This window comes from Papio anubis, chromosome 1, assembly GCF_008728515.1.
Source record: "Papio anubis isolate 15944 chromosome 1, Panubis1.0, whole genome shotgun sequence".
In the NCBI taxonomy this organism is placed as follows: domain Eukaryota; kingdom Metazoa; phylum Chordata; class Mammalia; order Primates; family Cercopithecidae; genus Papio; species Papio anubis.
Window position 1 is genome coordinate 194,118,178 of NC_044976.1, and position 19,013 is coordinate 194,137,190.

Genomic DNA, 19,013 nt, shown 5'->3' on the forward strand with positions numbered 1-19,013 from the left:
TACTATTGTTTAAATTAAAAAATTAACTTAAACAATTCACAGAGGACTGAATTCAGGTGACAGAGAACAAGACTTAGGCATCTGAAGTCATAAGTCTGAATATTTTAAGCCTTCCTCATCTTCTCCACCCAATTATTAATAAGCTGAGTTTTTCAAAGTTCTTATTATTAGTTTTTTAGAGGCAGGGTCTTGCCCTGTTACCCAGGCTGGAGTGCAGTGGCATGATCACAGCTCAATGCAGCCTTAAACTCCTGGGCTAAAGTGATCCTCCTACCTCAGCCTCCCTAGTAGCTAGGACTACAGGCATGCACCACCATGCCTGGCTAACTTTTTAACTTGTTGTATAGCTGTGGTTGTGCTATTATGCCTCAGCTGGTCTCAAACTCCTGTCCTCAAGTGATCCTGCTGCCTCACCCTCCCAAACTGGTGGGATTAAAGGTGTGAGCCACCACCCCTGGTCTAAGTTGATTTTTAAGAAAGACACAATGGTTTTAAAGCTTGGATATGAAGTTTTTAAAGAAAAATATACTACTAGAAAGTATAATATATAAATTTAGTCTATGAATTGTTCTTTTTCCAAATCTGGTATCAGAAACAGATGAATGCAAGATGGAGGACAATATAGTGTATTAGGAACATGATCTATACAAAAGGTCGGTCAATTAAAAAAAAAAAAGGAACATCGTCTTTGGAGTCAGACTGACTTGGAATAACAACAGTTCCTTCAGTTAGGAGCTATGTGACCTGAGCATTTTTTGGTCTCTAAAATGTATTGCCTCCTTCAGAGTGGTAATAAGGGTTTAATTAAGATGACACATATAAAACATCCATAAGGCAGGTATTCAACAGTTAGTAAAGGAAAATATGGGTTACAAAACCAGAGGCCCAGGACAGTCATTCTTTGTAATCAGAGGGACCAGAGTTTGGGGTCAGACAGACTTAAATCAAATTGTTGCCTCTGTCAATGTCATGTGTGGTCTTGGCTTGTGGTTTCAAGCAAAAGGGGTTACCATACCTATTTTACTCATCCTAGGTTATATATTACCCCAGGTTGAGAATATAAGCCAGTTTAAATCAGTCACAGAGTGAACACCTGACTCGATATAATACCTGCTTGCTTTGCAGTCCAACGGATGAGAAATTCATTCAATATCTAGCCATGTGATGTGATTTAGGGTATATTACATAACCTTTCTAATTTTGCCTTCTCATCTTTCAAATGACTCCTTTTGCCAAAGTAAGTATATTTCAAAAACTTTTTAAGGTAGCAAAACTCTGTTTGTTAAAGAATTTTCTTAGTTATTTGCAATAAAAACAGCCTGCAGGTCTGTAGTGCAAGAGTCCCATTTCATGACAGGAAGAAACAGATTAACACTATTTTAGAACCTTTCATAACAGACATTCAATACCTTTATTATCAGGGGAAATAATTATCAATCTATAACATTCCCAAAAGTACAACTCTAAAAATGTCAGTTTTGTTCGTATAGGACTCAAAACTTTAATGATATACCCATCATACAGCCAGGAAGCAGAACAATCCCTCAAGAAAAAAAGTACAAATGCCAAGATGCTCTCCAACCACAATTTTTTTAAATCTATGAAACAATTTCCTTACAAATTAAGTAGTTTTTATAGTAGTGACATTTATCATTGATGTGATCTGTTTAATATGACTGTAGTAAGAAGGAACTTGGGCCTGTTATTGTTTTCAGAAATTGAAAAGAGTACCATCATTAAGATAAGGAAGAGAAAGATTTGTATCCATCTTTTTGGGACATGTAAGATGAGAGTGAAGTGTCACAGTTGGAGAATTTGTGGATATTGCTGGAGGAATTGGAGATGCTCTCTAGTAAGCGGGTAATCCCTCTTCCCCGAACACTGCTGTTTTGGCCAGAAATTTTCGCCCTAGATGGGTAGTCACCTGGGATATTGAAAATACGAGAAAAGAAATATAGCAATTTTATAATTTTATTACAAAGAGATGCCTCGATTAACTGACTCATCCTACTGTAGGCCTTTCACTAAGCCATAATTCAATGGGTCAACAATAGAAAAATGTTTTTGTTTTTAGCCCAGGAAACTTTTAATTGAAATTCTTTAGGTACCACTTGAAATTTCATGTCACGAGCTTTTAAAGTGTCTCACCCCACAAAAGATATCATTAAAATCAAAACTATAAAGCTATTGCCGCTACAAGAAAAACAAGTTTTCTTTTAAATGCTCTAACAAATTCTGAGAAGTTACAATGTATCCAAGTGACCCAAAAATGTACATAGCTAAACTGTTTAAGGTGCTAATGCCAAATAAAACCCTCAATTCAACAAGTGCCTTATATCCTAAAGCGAATTTAGATATCACTGTTTAAATACCACACCCTGGGATCTTAGTAATAGGCTCTAACATCCTTTAGGTGCATTTTTGTAAAATATAAGGTGCTTACCAATGGGTGTGTTTGATCTTTGTTCCTGATTAGCAGAGTTGAAATGAGAGAATCCTGAACTCCCGACCCTCAGCTTCTGTAAGTAGCAGGAAAATACCAGGGAGAAAAATGTTTATTTCTTATCAATTATTGGATGGTCTGTCTTGAATTTCAAATTACTCTCTAAAAATGCAAACTAACACTCAATACTTTTCCAGTGTCTGATCAATTTTTGCTGCAAAGACGGGGAGAAAATAGGATAGACTTTGGAGGGAGATAAGGAGTTTCAGGGTAAAAAAGGGTTTGCTTTTTTTTTTTTTTTTTTTAAAGTGAGATTATAGCAGTTTTGCTGATAATGAATTAGAACAGAGTGAATCCCTGATGATACAGGAGGGGAAAATTACTGAAGCCATGTCCTTGAGTTTACGGTAAGGGAAGGAAATCTAACATACACATAGCCAGATTGGTTTTAGATAGGAACACAGAAAATTCATTCATTAAAATAGGAGTAAAGCAGAGGATATGGTAGATGCAGGTAGATGAGTCATAGGAATATGTAGAAAATCTCTCCCAATTGTTTCTATTTTCTCAGAGAAGTAGGAGGCAAAGGCATCAGCTAAAGCAAAGGTAAGGGAAGAGATGATGAAATCTGAAGGAAAAAGGTGGTAAGAAATAACTGTCTAGGAGAGTAGGAAATCAGTCAGACTAGAGAAATGGGTATCTGTCAGGCAACATTAAAGGCCCCTTGAAGTTGGTGGTGATGAATAGTAAGATCGGTCAGCATGGTAGTTCCTTTCCAGGTGCATTTAGCTTCACAGGCATACGAGGAGAGTAGGTGAAGAGTTAGATGTAATCAGGGTTAGTATCTGTCAAGTATGATGAAAAAAAGAGGGCCAATGGAGTTGACAGTGCATGCAAGGCAGTGGAAAAGATAGGCCAAGGAATCTGAGTTGGGAAGGAAGAAGGTGAAGGGTAGAGACAAAGGTGGCAAAGGAGGAGACATGAGGCTACAGCATTACTAGCGTGAATGGTGCCCCGGAGTTGTGCAATGAAGTGGCCCTGTAAGGGAGTGCAAAACAGTGGAGGCATAAATGAATTGTATATCCCAGTAGAGACTAAATAACTGTTGGCACTGGGGTACTAGAAGATGGTGGTAGTCTGAGAGGGGGATGTTTGAAATTGAGATTATGAAGGAGATACCACTGGGGTCCAGGATATGATTGCTTGGTAGAAGGAGAGGAAATCGAACTGAGAGGTTAGGCAGCTGGAAGGACTATGTGTAGGGAAATTGAAATAAATAATTCTGATGGAAAAACCAGTTTTCTGGATCGGTGTTGCTCTAAGAATGAGGGGAACCAACTCAGGAGTCTACTGACTCCAAAAAGGGGCCATTTGGAGTCTACTGACTCCAAAAAGGTACTACATCTTGGATGGCAGGAATTTCAATGCCTAGGAATTTTGGGGAGACTGTATAAAGAAGTCTGGAAGCCACAATCAAGGACAACTACTTCAAATATAGGCCCATGACACATGAAGAAGAAAAAGATATCACCATTTGAAAAGGCTAATAGAGAAGCAGTGTCCTTAGAGGAGGGTCAAGTTTTAGTTACAACCAAGAAGGTAAAATAGACTTTCCCCCAAAGAGACTGAAGATATCTGAAATTCTGCTGATAACTAAGGCTGAGAAAACTGACAGGAAGGTTTCTTAGGAGTTGGGGAGGGCTGGGAAATAGGACCAGCCAAATAAGATGAGTCTGGGAGATGAGAAAGAATCTTAAGACTCCTAGGCTTCCTATAGTAACTGATGTAAACAATGAAAAGTCACATTATTGAGATTAATTCTGATGATGTGAACACAGATGGCGGTGATGAAACTAAGGTAGGGTTTCTCAACCTGGGCACTAATGACATTTTAGGCTGGAAAATGCTTTGTTGTGGAAGGCTGTCCTGTATAGATAGAGTGCTAACAGCATTCCTGGCCTTTATCCACTAAATGCCAGGGGCACCCCCTCCCCAGATGTGACAACCAAAAATGTCCCCAGGCATTGTTAGATGTCCCACGGAGGACATGAAATGGAGTTGAGAACCACTGGGTAAAAGGTTTAAAGGGAGGGTAGAGAAGGGTCTTGCTCAGAGTACATATGGAGAGATCTGAAGTCCTTCATTTTTAGTTTTAAATTATCACACAGTAAAACTTTTTTTTGGTGTACACATCTATGAAGTTTAACATTATGTACAGACTTGTGTAAACACCACAATCAGGATGCAGAGCCATTCTATCACCTCAAAAACCTCTCTCATGCTCAATCCCTTTACAGACACCCTGTTCCCACGCCTATCCCCTGGGAACCACTAATTTGTTCTTGTTATAGTTTTGTCTTCAAAAAAATGTCATATGAATGGAATCATACAGTATATTCTAAAGTACGTAATTTTGGAGACTGCTTCTTTTGTTCAGCATAATTAACTAGGATGAATCTAGTTGTTTTTATCAGTAGTTCTTGCCTTTGAGTTTCCTTTTCACTAAATGTTTATTGTAAAATAATAATATTTATTTAATATCTATTAAGCTCTAAGGCAGGGAGGCCTTGGCACTGTCATATATTGCTGCATTTAATCCTAACAAATACTAGCCCCCATTATTGTTCTTGTTCAATAAATAAAAAATTAGTACAGAAAGTTCAAGTATCGTGCATAAAGTCACAAAGCTTGTATGTAGCAGAACCTAAAATAAAATTCAGGAATTCTGACCCTATAGCCCATACTCTTAACTGCTATGTACTTAGTGGTTTAGAGGCCTATTAATAAGTAAACAGCAGAGAGGGAAGGAAGGTGGTAGAAAAATTAGATAGCTTTTAATCAAATCCTAAATCAGGTCTTAAACATTTTTGAAGTAGATGTTCAGAATATTTATATTACTTACATTCAGATATTTAATTTTTGGAATATATCTTTGGAAATGTTTTATATAACGACTAAATACTGGTTTTAACTTTCTTAAAACTTTGTTAAATTGGTAGGAAATACACCAGAAAAAAAAGAATTTTACTAGACGCAACTGGATTAGGAACTGTTTGACAGGCCATGAAGGACTTCAAAATAATGTTTAAGGGGAGGGAAAGAACCAAACAAAGGCTTGATCTTTTACAGCTGTTGGCCAGAATCACATTGAGTAGAACAGCTAAAGAGACCAGCAGCTCTTAAAGTCAGGTTCTTACCTGGTAACGCCCTGCATCCAATACAACCATTTTGGGCGTCACACTATTGCTGGCCTCATAATCTTGTAGTGGTACATGAGCCTCTGTGAGCTGGATTCCAAAGAGAGTGGCCAGAGAATTACTGATGCAGTACCTTTAAAAGAAATAAAAATCTCACTATCAGAATCTCATTTAATTCACCTAAAAGTATTTGTATTTTAAAATCTCTAACAAAAAGAAAGCATCTGAGATACTGTTATAAACTGGGAAAAAATAAATTTGGCGATTCAGAGAAGACATATAAATAAATAGCAATACATATAATAAAACAGGTTATTACTGGTAAGCAATCTTTTGATTACCAGATAAAATTTTAGGTTCATTTTAAGGGCATGGCAATGAAGGTAAAGATTACTACGATTCCCAAATGTTTAAGGCAAGGAGAGGGAAGTGGCAGAAATAAGACAACAACCATAAACACTAATCTATCCTCTGAACTAATATCACCCACTGGGCTACCAGAGCACCCAGATTATCTGGGGCTCCAGGTACTTTCACTACAAAACGAGAACAAAAGACCTATGTGTTAGAGTACCCCAATAAGGAAGTGGTTCTGAAGGTTCACCCATATTGCTAGGAGAGGTGACATGGACGGAAAATAAATGTACTATGATGTACAAAACCACCTTTATTTTTATTTTTTGTGAGTACATAGTAGGTGCATATATTTATGGACTACTTAAGATGTTTTGATACAAGCATGCAATGTGTAGTAATCACATCATGGAAGATGGCATATCCATCCCTTCAAGTATTTATCCTTTGTATTATAAACAAGCCAATGATTCTCGTTTAGTTATTTTCAAATGTACAATTAAATTATTATTGACTACAGTCACTCTGTTGTGCTATCAAATACTAGGCCTTATTCATTCATTCAAACTATTTTTTTGTACCAATTAACAATCCGCACTTCCCCCTCACCCCTCTAGTACCCTTCCTAGCTTCTGGTAATCATTCCTTCTACTCTCTATTTCCATGAGTTCAATCGTTTTGATGTTTAGATTCCACAAATAAGTGAGCACATGCGATGATTATTTTCCTGTGCCTGGCTTATTTCACTTAACATAATGACATCTAGCTCCATCTATGCTATTGCAAATGACTGAATTTCATTCTTTTTTATGGCTGAATAGTACTCTATTGTGTATATATACCACATTTACCACATTTGCTTTATCCATTCATCTGCTGATGGATACTTAGGTTGCTTCCAAATCTTGGCTATTGTAAACAATGCTGCAACAAACATGGGAGTGTAGATATTTCTTCAATGTGTTTCCTTTCTTTGGGGGATATACCCAGCAGAAGAAGTGCTGGATCATATGGTAGCTTTATTTTTAGTTTTCTGGAGAACCTCCAAACTGTTCCCCATAGTGGTTGTATTAACTTACATCCCACCAACAGTGTATGAGTGTTCCCTTTTCTCCACATCCTCACCAGCATTTACTATTGCCTGTCTTTCGGATATAAGCCGTTTTAAACCAGGGTGAGATAATATCTCACTGGAGTTTTGATTTGACCCCCTTTGTTTCAAAAGAGCATTGTGGAAACAGAGTTACCCTGACTGCCAAAGCAATAGCAAGCAAAACAGCACAGAATAATTTAATCAGAATACAGTATTATGAAGAAACTCCTTTCCCCAACTTACGCAATCTTCTTGCAAACAGCTAAAGCACAGAAGAGAATATCATTTTCTTCATGCCACTTGCACCTGTACAAAAAAAAGGACTTTAATATTCTAACTGAAGTAGCACTGCTTAAAGGTTTTTATATGCCAGATTTCTATCTGAAATCTTTTAAAAAATGAGTTAAAGATTAAAACTTCAAATTTAACACAAAGATTTTTAAAAAACAGATTTTAATGCTACCTTCTCTGATACAAATTCGTGATACTACACAACCTACACATAACCATACAGTCAAATTTTACCTTGAAATAAAATGAGTGCTTCTGGCACATCAGTGACATGCACTCATTCAACAAACATTTATTCAATGTACACTATTTGCTAGGCCTTGTGGTAGGCACTAGAAATACAGTATTGAAAAAACAGAAACTACTGTCCACACAAAACTAACTTTCCAGTGGGAAAGACGGATCAAGAAAGATATGCAAGCATAATACATAGTAAATTAGAAAACTGGGAAAGTTCTAAGGAGAAAAAATAAAAAGGTGATATAAACTATGCGGGAGGAGCAACATTTTAGATAAAGTGTCAATGAAAGGTAACACTGAGAAGGTGGTGTTTCAATGGAGATCTCAGGAGGTGATGTTGGTGAGGAAATGATGGAAATAATTTGTGTAAGTCAATACAAGGTTACAAACACTAAAATAGCACACTTTCATGACAAGAGCTGCTATAAACTTGTGTATCTTTCCAATGAGTACACAGTCTATTAAGACTCAGAGCAGCTCTACTTGTACAATACAAAGCTTGCCTAAACTTAACAAAAGTCTTCATTTAAAATTATAAACATTTTAAACAGTAAAAGTATAAAAAGTCCATTATTTGCACTGGATGAAAGTTATTTCATGCATGGATGAATGGAAGACTACTTAAAAATAAAATTAAGATTTTCCCACTGTTTTTCCAAAGAAAAGTGATCCAATAAATGTGGTAGTTCACAAAACTGTAACATGAAGCCTTAGGTTAAAACAATACACAAACTATGTACATATATACACATACTATGTACCGGCAAAAGATAAAAATTAAGAAAACAAAAAAACCCTAAACTGCCTGGGCACAGTACTCTATAAAATACTCTGCCTTTCCACACAATCTTCTGTATCCTGTTAGAGCTATTAGTTTGCTTTTGTTCCCGGGATTATCTCATTCTTCTGGATTGTGAGTTGTGGTCTCCCCATTTTGTTCTTTTTCATGTTGCAGGCTTTTCTTGAATGCCTGATTATCCTTAATTGCATTCATATTTAGATATGAGGCACAATCTGTGCTCACTGCAACCTCCACCTCCCAGGTTCAACTGATTCTCATGCCTCAGCCTCCTGAGCAGCTGGGATTTTAAGCATGTGCCACCATGCCTGGCTAATTTTTGTATTTTTGGTAGAGACAAGATTTCACCATGTTAGCCAGGCTGGTCTCGAACTGCTGACCTCAGGTGATCCACCCACCTTGGCCTCCCATAGTGCTGGGATTATAGGCGTGAGCCACTGCGCCCAGCAGGCTTTCATTTCTCTGAGTCACCATTCAGGCCATTTTTTATTGGAAGGGTCCCCCTTTCAACCCAAATCTCTGCTCTAAGAAATTCTATCTTCACAAAAGAAACAAATAAAACATTTATTCCATATAGTATTTAATAGTTTTTAAACTCTTACAACACTTAAGTGACTTCTTCTGCATATGATTTTTCATAACTTTTTGAAACTCTTGAAATTCTACCAGAATTTACCATACATGACTAATATCTTCACACTAGAGTCTTATTGGATAGGAGATTCTGAGGCCAAGGATGACTGTGTCACTCTTTCCCACAGAAATTTTCCCATACAAGTGCCTTATGTACAAGAGGAGTTCCAATCCTGCCAAGTATCAAAAGCTCATTAAATTGGGCTAAGAAAAACTATTTTAAAGTGATAAAGTATAAAACTGCACTTCTTAATACTACTGTTGCTGGGGTTTCTGGTTCAAGATGGTGAATTAAACACATGCACAAATTTATCTCTTCTTGGTCCCAAGACCCTGTGAAGATGACAGTCAAAGAATAAAAATGGTAGCTGTCCACAATAAAGGAAAAAGGCAGGAAGAGGCCTCCATAGAAAATATTTTAACAAATCTTTGGCAAATAAACAAAATAAATGGTAACTGATGAAGCTAGAAAGAAGTCACAGTCTTCAGTGCTCAAGAGGCTAACAGCAGAAGAAGGTCTGCCTATCAGAACTCTGAAGAGGCTCTGGACTTGTGAGCATGTCTCTATTCACAGAACAGAAAGGGAAGATACGAGGCTGAACTTCTATAAAAAGAATAGTCTACTTCCCTGACCCCCCATGCAAAAAAGTAAACTGTTCTTGGAAAACCAGGCAGCAAGAATGGCTGCTGGTACCCTAAAGCAAAGCCTTTCATATTCTAGCATTTAGGATTTTGCCTCCAACTAAACATCTCTCTTGTCTGCTTTCCTTACAGGAAAGCCTCATCAGTTAACAATCCCCACTGAACAATATGGAACACTCAGCTTTGTAGCCTCATTTCTAAATATGAACACAATCAAGGATAATCAGGCATTCAAGAAAAGCCTGCAACATGAAAAAGAACAAAACAGGGAGACCACAACTCACAATCCAGAAGAATGAGATAATCCTGGGAACAAAAGCAAACTAATAGCCCTAATAGGATATATAAGATTGTGTAGAAAGGCAGAGTACTTTATAGAGTGGTAAAGAAGACCAAATACTTCACATGGATTTATGAAATTATTACATCCAGAATCCAAAATCCCAGTTTTTCTCATCTCTTCAACCCTCATCAACACTGATGATGGCCATGATTTGTGTAACATAGCAACACTTACAGGCTGAGAGGTACTGAGACTTTGAAAAGCCTCTGCCCACATTTTAACTTGTCAGAGCTCATCAGGGCTTGTGCTGAGTTCTCTTTCTGCTGTTTGCTGAGGTGATCTCATGTACATGCTGTGAGGTCCATCAAAGCAGAAGACTTGTCTTCCTGTACTGTATCTTCTGTGCCCAGCACATAGTGAAAAGAATGTGGACACTACCCAAACTGCTTCACTGAGCTCTAGCAGGATGACAGTTGCTTGCCTGCTATCTCTGGATGTGATGCCTCACCAGGACCTCAGAACATTGTGACCTTGCTCCTCTCCTCCCCATCTATCCAGTAGTACACACTAGAAACCTGGGTGTCATCTTTCATTATTTTTTTCCGTTTTCTCTCTCTGGGTCCAGTCCATCAGCAAGGTCTACTGACTTTAACCTATCCTAAATCGACCTATTCCTCTCCATCTCTCCCTGTGTTCTTGCGTGTTTAAAATTTTTCTAATGGTTTATGACCACCCCCCGCCCCGATTGCTTCAACCTCATCTTGTGCATTCTCCTCTTTACTCATTACTCCACAGTCACACTGACTGTCTAACAATTTCTAGTAAACACCAAGCCTTTACCTCAAGGTTTTTCCATCTCCGTCCAGGGTGCTCTTCTTACCATTTTTTGCATGGCTGCATCCTTTTCCCACTTCGGTTCTCAGTTCTAATGTCACAACCTCAAAGTCTTCTTGACCATTCTATAAAGTGGTCTACTTTTCTATACATTCTTCTCTGTTAGAGTGTCCTGTTGATTTTCTTCTTAGCACTTACCACAAGCTAAAATCACAATTTTCTTTATTATGTACTGTATGTTTCTTTCCTACTTAACTGTTAGCTTCTTGATGGCAGGGACCACATTAATTTTGCTCACTTTTGGATCATTTCCTGGCACAGAGGAGGTGCTCAATAAATATTTGTTGATGAAATAAAGGCTACCATGTTTTAGTCAGCAAGTCATAGACAGTGAATTAGTCCAAGAATAATTATGACAAGAAGCATCAGGAGAATAGGGGATCTATAAAAGTTATAAATATTCTAGCCTCTAAAATGCATGTTATTAACAGACTGTTTAAGATTCTAAAATTCAATTTGTCTAATTGTACTCAGTTTCACCAATACAAAACCTACCCATTTCTGTTAGAACTAAACAAAACATTTACCACAAATTTACTACCAACTTTAAGGTCTTTTAGTAAGCGTTTAAGAGCAGTGGTTGGAATAGGTTTCATTTGCTTGTATTAACAGACTCTAACAGTTTCTATTGTACACTACAATCCAAACTCCCTTGTAAAATATCATACATTTGAATCTTATTATGTTGTGAAGCTCAATAAAAAGTAGATTTATCCTGTCCAAAGAAGTTTAGTAAAGTGCCTACAGTACTGTGTAAGAGTTTTACCTTTAACAAAATCCCACAGCATGGACCTCAAATGTTTTAAACCAGAGCTACTCTAATCTTGTTGCAGAGTATAGCTACTCTGCTGAACTCAATACTGTATTTCTTCAATTATAAAACACATTTTCTTCACATTTTAACCCAAATTAGAATGCATTTTACAATTGAAGGTATTGCACAATGTACATTTGACAGTCTAGAAATAGTTGCCATTGCCTAACCATGTACAAATTTAATTATTAATCTTGATGGTAACCAGACATTTGCAATCCTTCAACATTTTAGTCAATAAACCATTTAAAGATTATTTGAGGACATATTAGTTTGTCCCTGAAAACTTTCTTTTGACCCCTTCTGAAAAGATGAAGAAAGAACTGGCATCAAAACTTGCAGAAAGGGTATGCTTAGAACAAAACCCCAGAGTCAACAGTGGAGTTCTTTTTTAAGAAATGCTGTATCGCCAACACTCTTAATGGCACAGAGGACAATAATGTATAAAAACATGGAAAATGAATGACTCAATGTGAAATTTCTGAAATACTTCAGCCTGTAACTGAGGTAATGGTACATAAATCCAAATATCTTAACACTTCATTCATAAGCTTTACAGATTAACAAGAACAACAACAAATGTGGGGAAAACAAAATCTCCACCTGCAGCATAACTAGAAGAATGCTACAAAACTCAGTTGTCTATAAATAGAAAAATGAAAACTGTAATTTCCAATGGAGCAATTTCTCAGTCTCCTACCCCAATCTTTACATGGAGTAGAGTCCAGAAAAAACTGTGGGGAAGAAAGAAAATGGAGAGCCTAAGATTAAATTAAAATCATTTTTACAATGAGGAAGCCCATTCTTTATGTAAATATTCAAACAGTCCTAGTAGATCAGAGCACTGACTATAGGCAAGTGCCACGCTAAGTGAAAGAGGAAGGGGGAAGGGCCCTTTAGAAATTAGGTGGAGGAAAAAAAAGCAAACGGGGAAATTTAAGATCATGCAGGAAATAAAATTCTAAAAACCTACAACCACACTCCCACCACCCTGAAAACATTCATTAAAGAACCTGTACTTTGTCACATTGATAGAGAGGAAGGTTCCTGGAACAAAGACTCTCAATCAAACCTCCCCATAAATTATCAGCCTTGTCCAAGAAATGCAAAGGAGCAATGTATCTTCATCTACAGAAAGCTATTATAGGAAGAAAACAAGCTATGATAAGAAGAAGATAGCCAGGCATGATGGCTTGCACCTGTAATTCCAGCAATTTGGAAGGCTGAGGCAGGAAGATCGCTTGAGGCCAGAAGTTCGACACTAGCCTGGGCAACACAGCAAGACTCTGTCTCCATGACAAATGAAAAATAACTAGGTAGGTATGGTAGCACATGCCTGTAGTACCAGCTACTCAGGAGACTGAGGCATGAGGATTGCTGGACTCTAGGAGTACCAGGCTGCAGTGAGCTATGATTGTGTCACTGCATTCCGGCCGGGGTGACGGAGTGAGACTCTCTTTAAAAAAAAAAATAATAAAAGAAAAATAAAAGAAAACAGAAAAGGAGACTCAAAACACTTTAGCTGATAATTTCTCATACCCCCACCCACCAAAAAATATGAAGGAGGGGAAAAACGTAACATTACTGTGTTAGTCTGTTCTCACACTGCTATGAAGTAATATTTGAGACCGTGTAATTTATAAAGGAAAGAGGTTTAACTGACTCACAGTTTTGCATTGGTGGGGAGGCCTCAGGAAATTTACAATCATGGGAAAGGCAAAGGAGAAGCAGCCACCTTCTTCACAAGGTAGCAGGATGAAATGAATGCAAATAGGGGAAATGCCAGATGCTTATTAAATCCATCAGATCTCATGAGAACAGCATGTGGGAACTGCCCCCGTGATCCAGATACCTCGACCTGGTCCCACCCTTGACACGTGGGGGTTACAGGGATTACGATTTGAGGTGAGATTTGGGTGGGGACACAGAGCCAAACCATATGAGATTTGGGTGGGGACACAGAGTCAAACCGTATCAATTACCATTCCATGTTAAATTAAATATCCTGAAAAAGCATATGAGAATATAAAAACACACCCTGAATGAGAAACTTCAAAACTAGAAACAGAAATAAACAAAAAAGAAGAAATTAACTCAGGAAAGAGAGGGGAAAAAAAGACAAAAACATTACAGAAAAGAACTAAATTACCAACTGCCCAAGGTTGAACAGATTCATTTGTAAAGTTAATAAGAGAAACTGAAGAAAGCAGAAACTATCATGAGAATAAACAAAGTAAAAAGCGTCAGAAAGTGACTGAAAGGCAAAGAAGATCAAACATACATATATATTGGACTCCTTTTAAGAAGAAACATTAAGCAGTGGAAGAAAACTAATATTAAACTATGATCTAAAAAAAAATCCCCAGAAATAGAACCTGATTCTGCATATTGAAGGGGCTCACCAAATGTCTCAGAAAATGGACCTGCATATAAACTCAGAGAAATATCCTAGCAACAGTATTAGACTTTAAAAATGAAAAAAGACTAAGGTCGTCTCCAGGCAAAATGATCAACTAACTCCAGTCAAAAAGATCACATAACTAAGGCCAAAATAACTAAGGCCAAGAGAATTAATTGACCAAATTTCACAAAAGGAACACACAAAGCCATAAAATGAAGTGGCATTTTCTAGAAACTCAAGGAAATACGGTGTAAACCATTAGAAAAAGTTTTAAATGTTCAAGAACACAGGGAATACTCTTCCATGAGCCCCTGATCAATTTACTGTATCAAGGTTCAGCAAACTTTAACTTTTAAGGCATCAAATATCACAGCAGGCAGCTTACAACTACAGGAAATGCAATGAAACACAGACAGAAACACAGTAATAACAGGAGATTACTCTCAACACAAGATATATCAACGGGATAAAATATAACTAATGAAAATATAAAATACAACTAAAGAAAATCTAAACAATACAATCAATGTAGATGATGTATGTGTGTGGATCTCAAATGCTATATCCTGAAAAGAAAGTATATTCTCATATGCCAAGAGAACAGTCACAAAAATTGATTATAATATTAAGTCAGAAAAAAAAAACCCTTAAATACCAGTAACTTCCATAAAGTAAAAATATTATAAACGCTTTCTGATCACAATGTAAAAGCACTGGAATTTACTAAAAGAAACAAAATGCAGAAAGTCCTTTTCACTTGGACATGTAAAAGCCTTGTTTTAAAGAGATGGTAGTTGAGAGTTAAAATGACATAATTTATTTAAAATGGCAATGAATATATGGCATGCAATAATCTATGTAATTCATTGAAAACAATGATTAAGAGAAACTTCACTCTACTAAACACATTAAAAAATCAGGCAAAAGATAAATAAATTACATTTCCAGCCCCCAAAACTAGAAAAACAACAACGTACAAAGAGAATAACAGCAAAAATTAATTAGGAAGAGAATAGAAAAACAGGTCTAATAAATTAAAATCCTATTGTAGACAACACACTTGCTTACAAAAAAATGAGAGTGCACAAATATACAATGACAAGATAACCACTGAAACAGATGAAATTTAAAAAAATTTTAAGAGACCACACTTCCTTGCAGATCTTTAAACAAATAACTTTGAAAAGCTATATAACATGTACCATTTTCTAGAAACATACAGATTACCAAAATTTACCTCATTAAAATTAGAAAGCCTAATAAAATCAATTTCCATAGAAAAACAGAAAAAGTTATCAAGGAACTGCTCCTACAAAAATGCGCCAGTCCCAGAGATGCACAATCTGTGTGAGAAAAATTTTAAAACATATTTGAAAGACACAAAAGTAGATTTGAACTATGGAAAGATGTCCCAATCTTTGGAAGCAACTCAATACTATAAATGTTTCAGTTATCCCCAAGTTAATTTATAAATTTAATGCAATCCTAACAAGCTTTTTTTAAATGAAACTAGAATAAAGTTCTCTTGAATATTATTTTTGTTTACAAAATGGAAATGCATCAGACATTCAAAAGCTAAATTAGCAAAAATGGAATATGAACATGGAATACAAACAAGCAAATGAACTTAACTATTAATATATTCCAAAAGAGTAATTTGTACTGAAAGGGGAAAAAATAACCTAAATAACTTCTGAACAAAGTATTTTGACTATATACTTTCAGACTATAAACAATGATAAACAAACTCTAAACAGTTGTATGTCTTTTTAAAAAAATAATGGTACCATATAATTCTAAAAAATACTGACAGCCAGGGTTCTCATTCTTAGAGAAAGGAAATTTTTTAAAAAGTAAAAAAGCTAGAGAACTCTATGGTATTGGATTGAAATAACAGGTTAAGTGTGAACTCATGGTAAGACAGAGATGGATAAAAAGACTGACAGACCTAGCTACAAACAGATATGTATGGAGAGTGTGTACACACACACACAAACATATATTTCCTAGCTCTCTACTAAAGGGATATAGAATCAGTGACACTTTAGTAAGAAATGAGCACACCTACCACCCAGATTCTATCTCCTAACTATTATGCTCCACTAAAATAAACCAGAGATTCTTGGGAGAAATGGCTAATCCAGGGCTGGAACAGAGAAAGTACAAGATAAGCCTGTAACATATTGTGCCAAATAGAAAGCAAAGAAGCACTGTTAGATAGAAAGCAATGAAGCAATGTCAAAAGGACACACAAACCCCTGCTTGAAGGTACTCCTGCTGGCCATATATGGAACAATTTGATCATAAAAATAAATTACAATAATAGATTAAAATGTATTGAATAAGAATCCATGAGTCCATGCTCATATAAATGAAAAAAAAATGGGTAAAAAGGAGAAACTTTTTTTGGTTTTACAGTGGAATGCCAACCAATAAATGCAGAAGGAACAATCAAATAAGAAAAATCACCTTTCACAATGATAGTAATAACTGACTCAGGCAAAAGTCAGCACTTGATACTAAAATTTGTATATGAAAGTTTGAGGAAGAGAATACCTACCCAATTTGAAAGTATTTCCCCACAAAATATTTATTAATTATATGGTAAAAACCCAGGAGTAGTGGCTCATGCATGTAATCCCAGCACTCTGGGAGGCTGAGGAGGGTGGATCACGTGAGGTCAGGGGTTCAAGACTAGCCTGGTCAACATGGTGAAACCGCTTCTCTACTAAAAAATACAAAAATTACTCAAGTGTGGTGGTGCCTGTAATCCCAGCTACTGAGGAGGCTGAGGCACAGAATTGCTTGAACCTGAGGTGGAGGGTGCAGTGAGCTGAGATTACGCTACTGCACTCCAGGCTGGGTGACAGAGCAAGACTCTGTCTCAAAAAAAAAAAAAAAAAAAAAAAAAAAATATATATATATATATAGTAAAAAAACAGTAACTTTCCAAGAGAGAAATATTGACAGGTACTATCTGAAACAAGTGATCAAAGTTATCATCATCAGTAATGGGATAAACTGACATCACATGCCTCCAGATATGACACACTGAGCAGTCACATAATCCCTTCTGTGGTATTCCTGCCAAAAATGCATAATCTCAATTTAACCATGAGGAAATACCGATCAACTAAAAGTGAGAAACATTCTATAAAATAACTGGCCTGTACTCAAAAATATCCAGATCATGACAGTCAAAGTAAGACTGAGGAACTGTCCCAGATTAAAGAGATAAATAACTTCCCAGATTAAAGAGATAAATAACTAAGTGCAACATGTGGTCTTGGACTGGACTCTAGAATTTGTTTGGCTATAAAAGACATAGTGGAACAACTAATACAATATTAATATGGTCTTCAGATTAGATAATAGTATTGCATCCTATATTCAATATCATGATTTTGATCATTACACTATGGTAATATAAATGTTCTATATACACATGCGTGCGCGCACACACACACACACAGTAAAAGCCTACAGCACCCGGTATTCCCAGGCAGTCTCTCATCTAACTACTAACCAGGCCAATCCCTGCTTAGCTTGTGAGATCAGACAAGATCAGGCGTGTTCAGGGTGCTATGGCTGTAGACTAAACATTCTTATTCTTAGGAAACACATATTGAAGTATTTCGGTATAAAGATGCATAATGACAGCAACTTACCCTGAAGTGATTTTGAAAAAGTGTATATATATTTAGAAACAAAATTATAAAGAAAATGTATTAAAATGTTAGCAATTAAGGAAACAGAGAATAGTAAACTTTGTAATATTTTTGCAACTTTTCTGTAAGTGTAAAATTATCTCAAAATAAAAAATACTTTTGCCAATTGATTTCACTTATATATTCTTTTACATGTAAGTACAAGAGTTCTATGTAATAAACATCTCTCTAAATAAATCTAAGGACATTCTTTCATCAGTATAGAAATTCTAAGTGATAAGAAAGAACAGTTTATTTGGCAGGTTTGTTTTTAGTGATACACAAGTAACAATGTATCTTACTATCAATGAAATCTTATATTCAAGGAAATACAATGATTCCAAGCTTTCGTCGGAAAATACTGCATAAAAAGGCAAAAAAGTCCTACCATATTTTCCCAGTTTAGAAAAGAAGTCAAAATGACTCAAACAAAAATGCTAGCAATACCTTGTGTTGCTAGAATAATCCCACATGGCCACATCTAGGAGGCTTCGAATCCAAGTCTTAGAGGGCTCCTTGAGAAATTTTTGTTGGTAGATCCCCACTACAAGGTCCTCTACAGTAAGAAGTTGTAGATCTTGCCTGATTTCTTCCAGAGTAAATAGAAAAACACATACAATTAGTAAATTTAGATACTCGGAAGATATCAAAGTAGAAACAAACACAGATATTAATTATAACGCACTTCTGCAGCAACCCAGAGTTTTACTTACCTGATGCCTTTGCCATATGCTTCAAACACCAGTTGACTCTTGTTCTATCATCAGACTGGAGAAAGCAAAAAACAAAACAAAACAAAACAAAAAGCTACTTGTATCTTCTCCTACTTTGAATGACTTATAATGCTGTACTTTCAAAATGTGGGGGTTGGGAGGTAGGGGGCACAGGAGAAAGACTGAAGAGTTTGTGCCAACAAAATGAAAACTATAAAAAATTGACATATATTAGAAAAGACTACAGCTATTATTAGTCATATTTATACAGAAATGTTAAGATACTTTATGAGAAGCAAGGGGGACCTAGGGTATGCAAATGAAGAAACCAATGTTCAGAAAAAGATCAGATAATCACCTCATGGTTATACTAAGTAGCAAGGTTAAAGTCCACTTTTCAACTGCAAGCCTCGAAGAATATCATCTCTTTAAACATTACAAAGAAGGAAGGGATTGCTACAAAGATAGTTTTGAAGAAAAGGTAATCTTGTTTGGTAAGATAGGTGTAC

At 36.3% G+C, this 19,013-nt stretch overlaps 1 protein-coding gene and 1 pseudogene across 1 annotated transcript in view; both read right to left on the reverse strand.

Annotated features, from left to right (window-relative positions):
* Positions 1-1,377: 1,377 nt before the first annotated feature.
* MAEL (maelstrom spermatogenic transposon silencer) overlaps positions 1,378-19,013 on the reverse strand; it is a 33,807-nt gene continuing 16,171 nt past the window's right edge. Inside the window, 6 exon segments of the mRNA XM_003893499.3 lie at positions 1,378-1,924; positions 2,444-2,519; positions 5,641-5,773; positions 7,331-7,393; positions 18,239-18,380; positions 18,505-18,559. Coding sequence (XP_003893548.2) covers positions 1,737-1,924; positions 2,444-2,519; positions 5,641-5,773; positions 7,331-7,393; positions 18,239-18,380; positions 18,505-18,559 — 657 coding nt within the window. The 3' untranslated portion in view covers positions 1,378-1,736.
* LOC116271931 lies at positions 17,562-17,680 on the reverse strand (annotated as a pseudogene).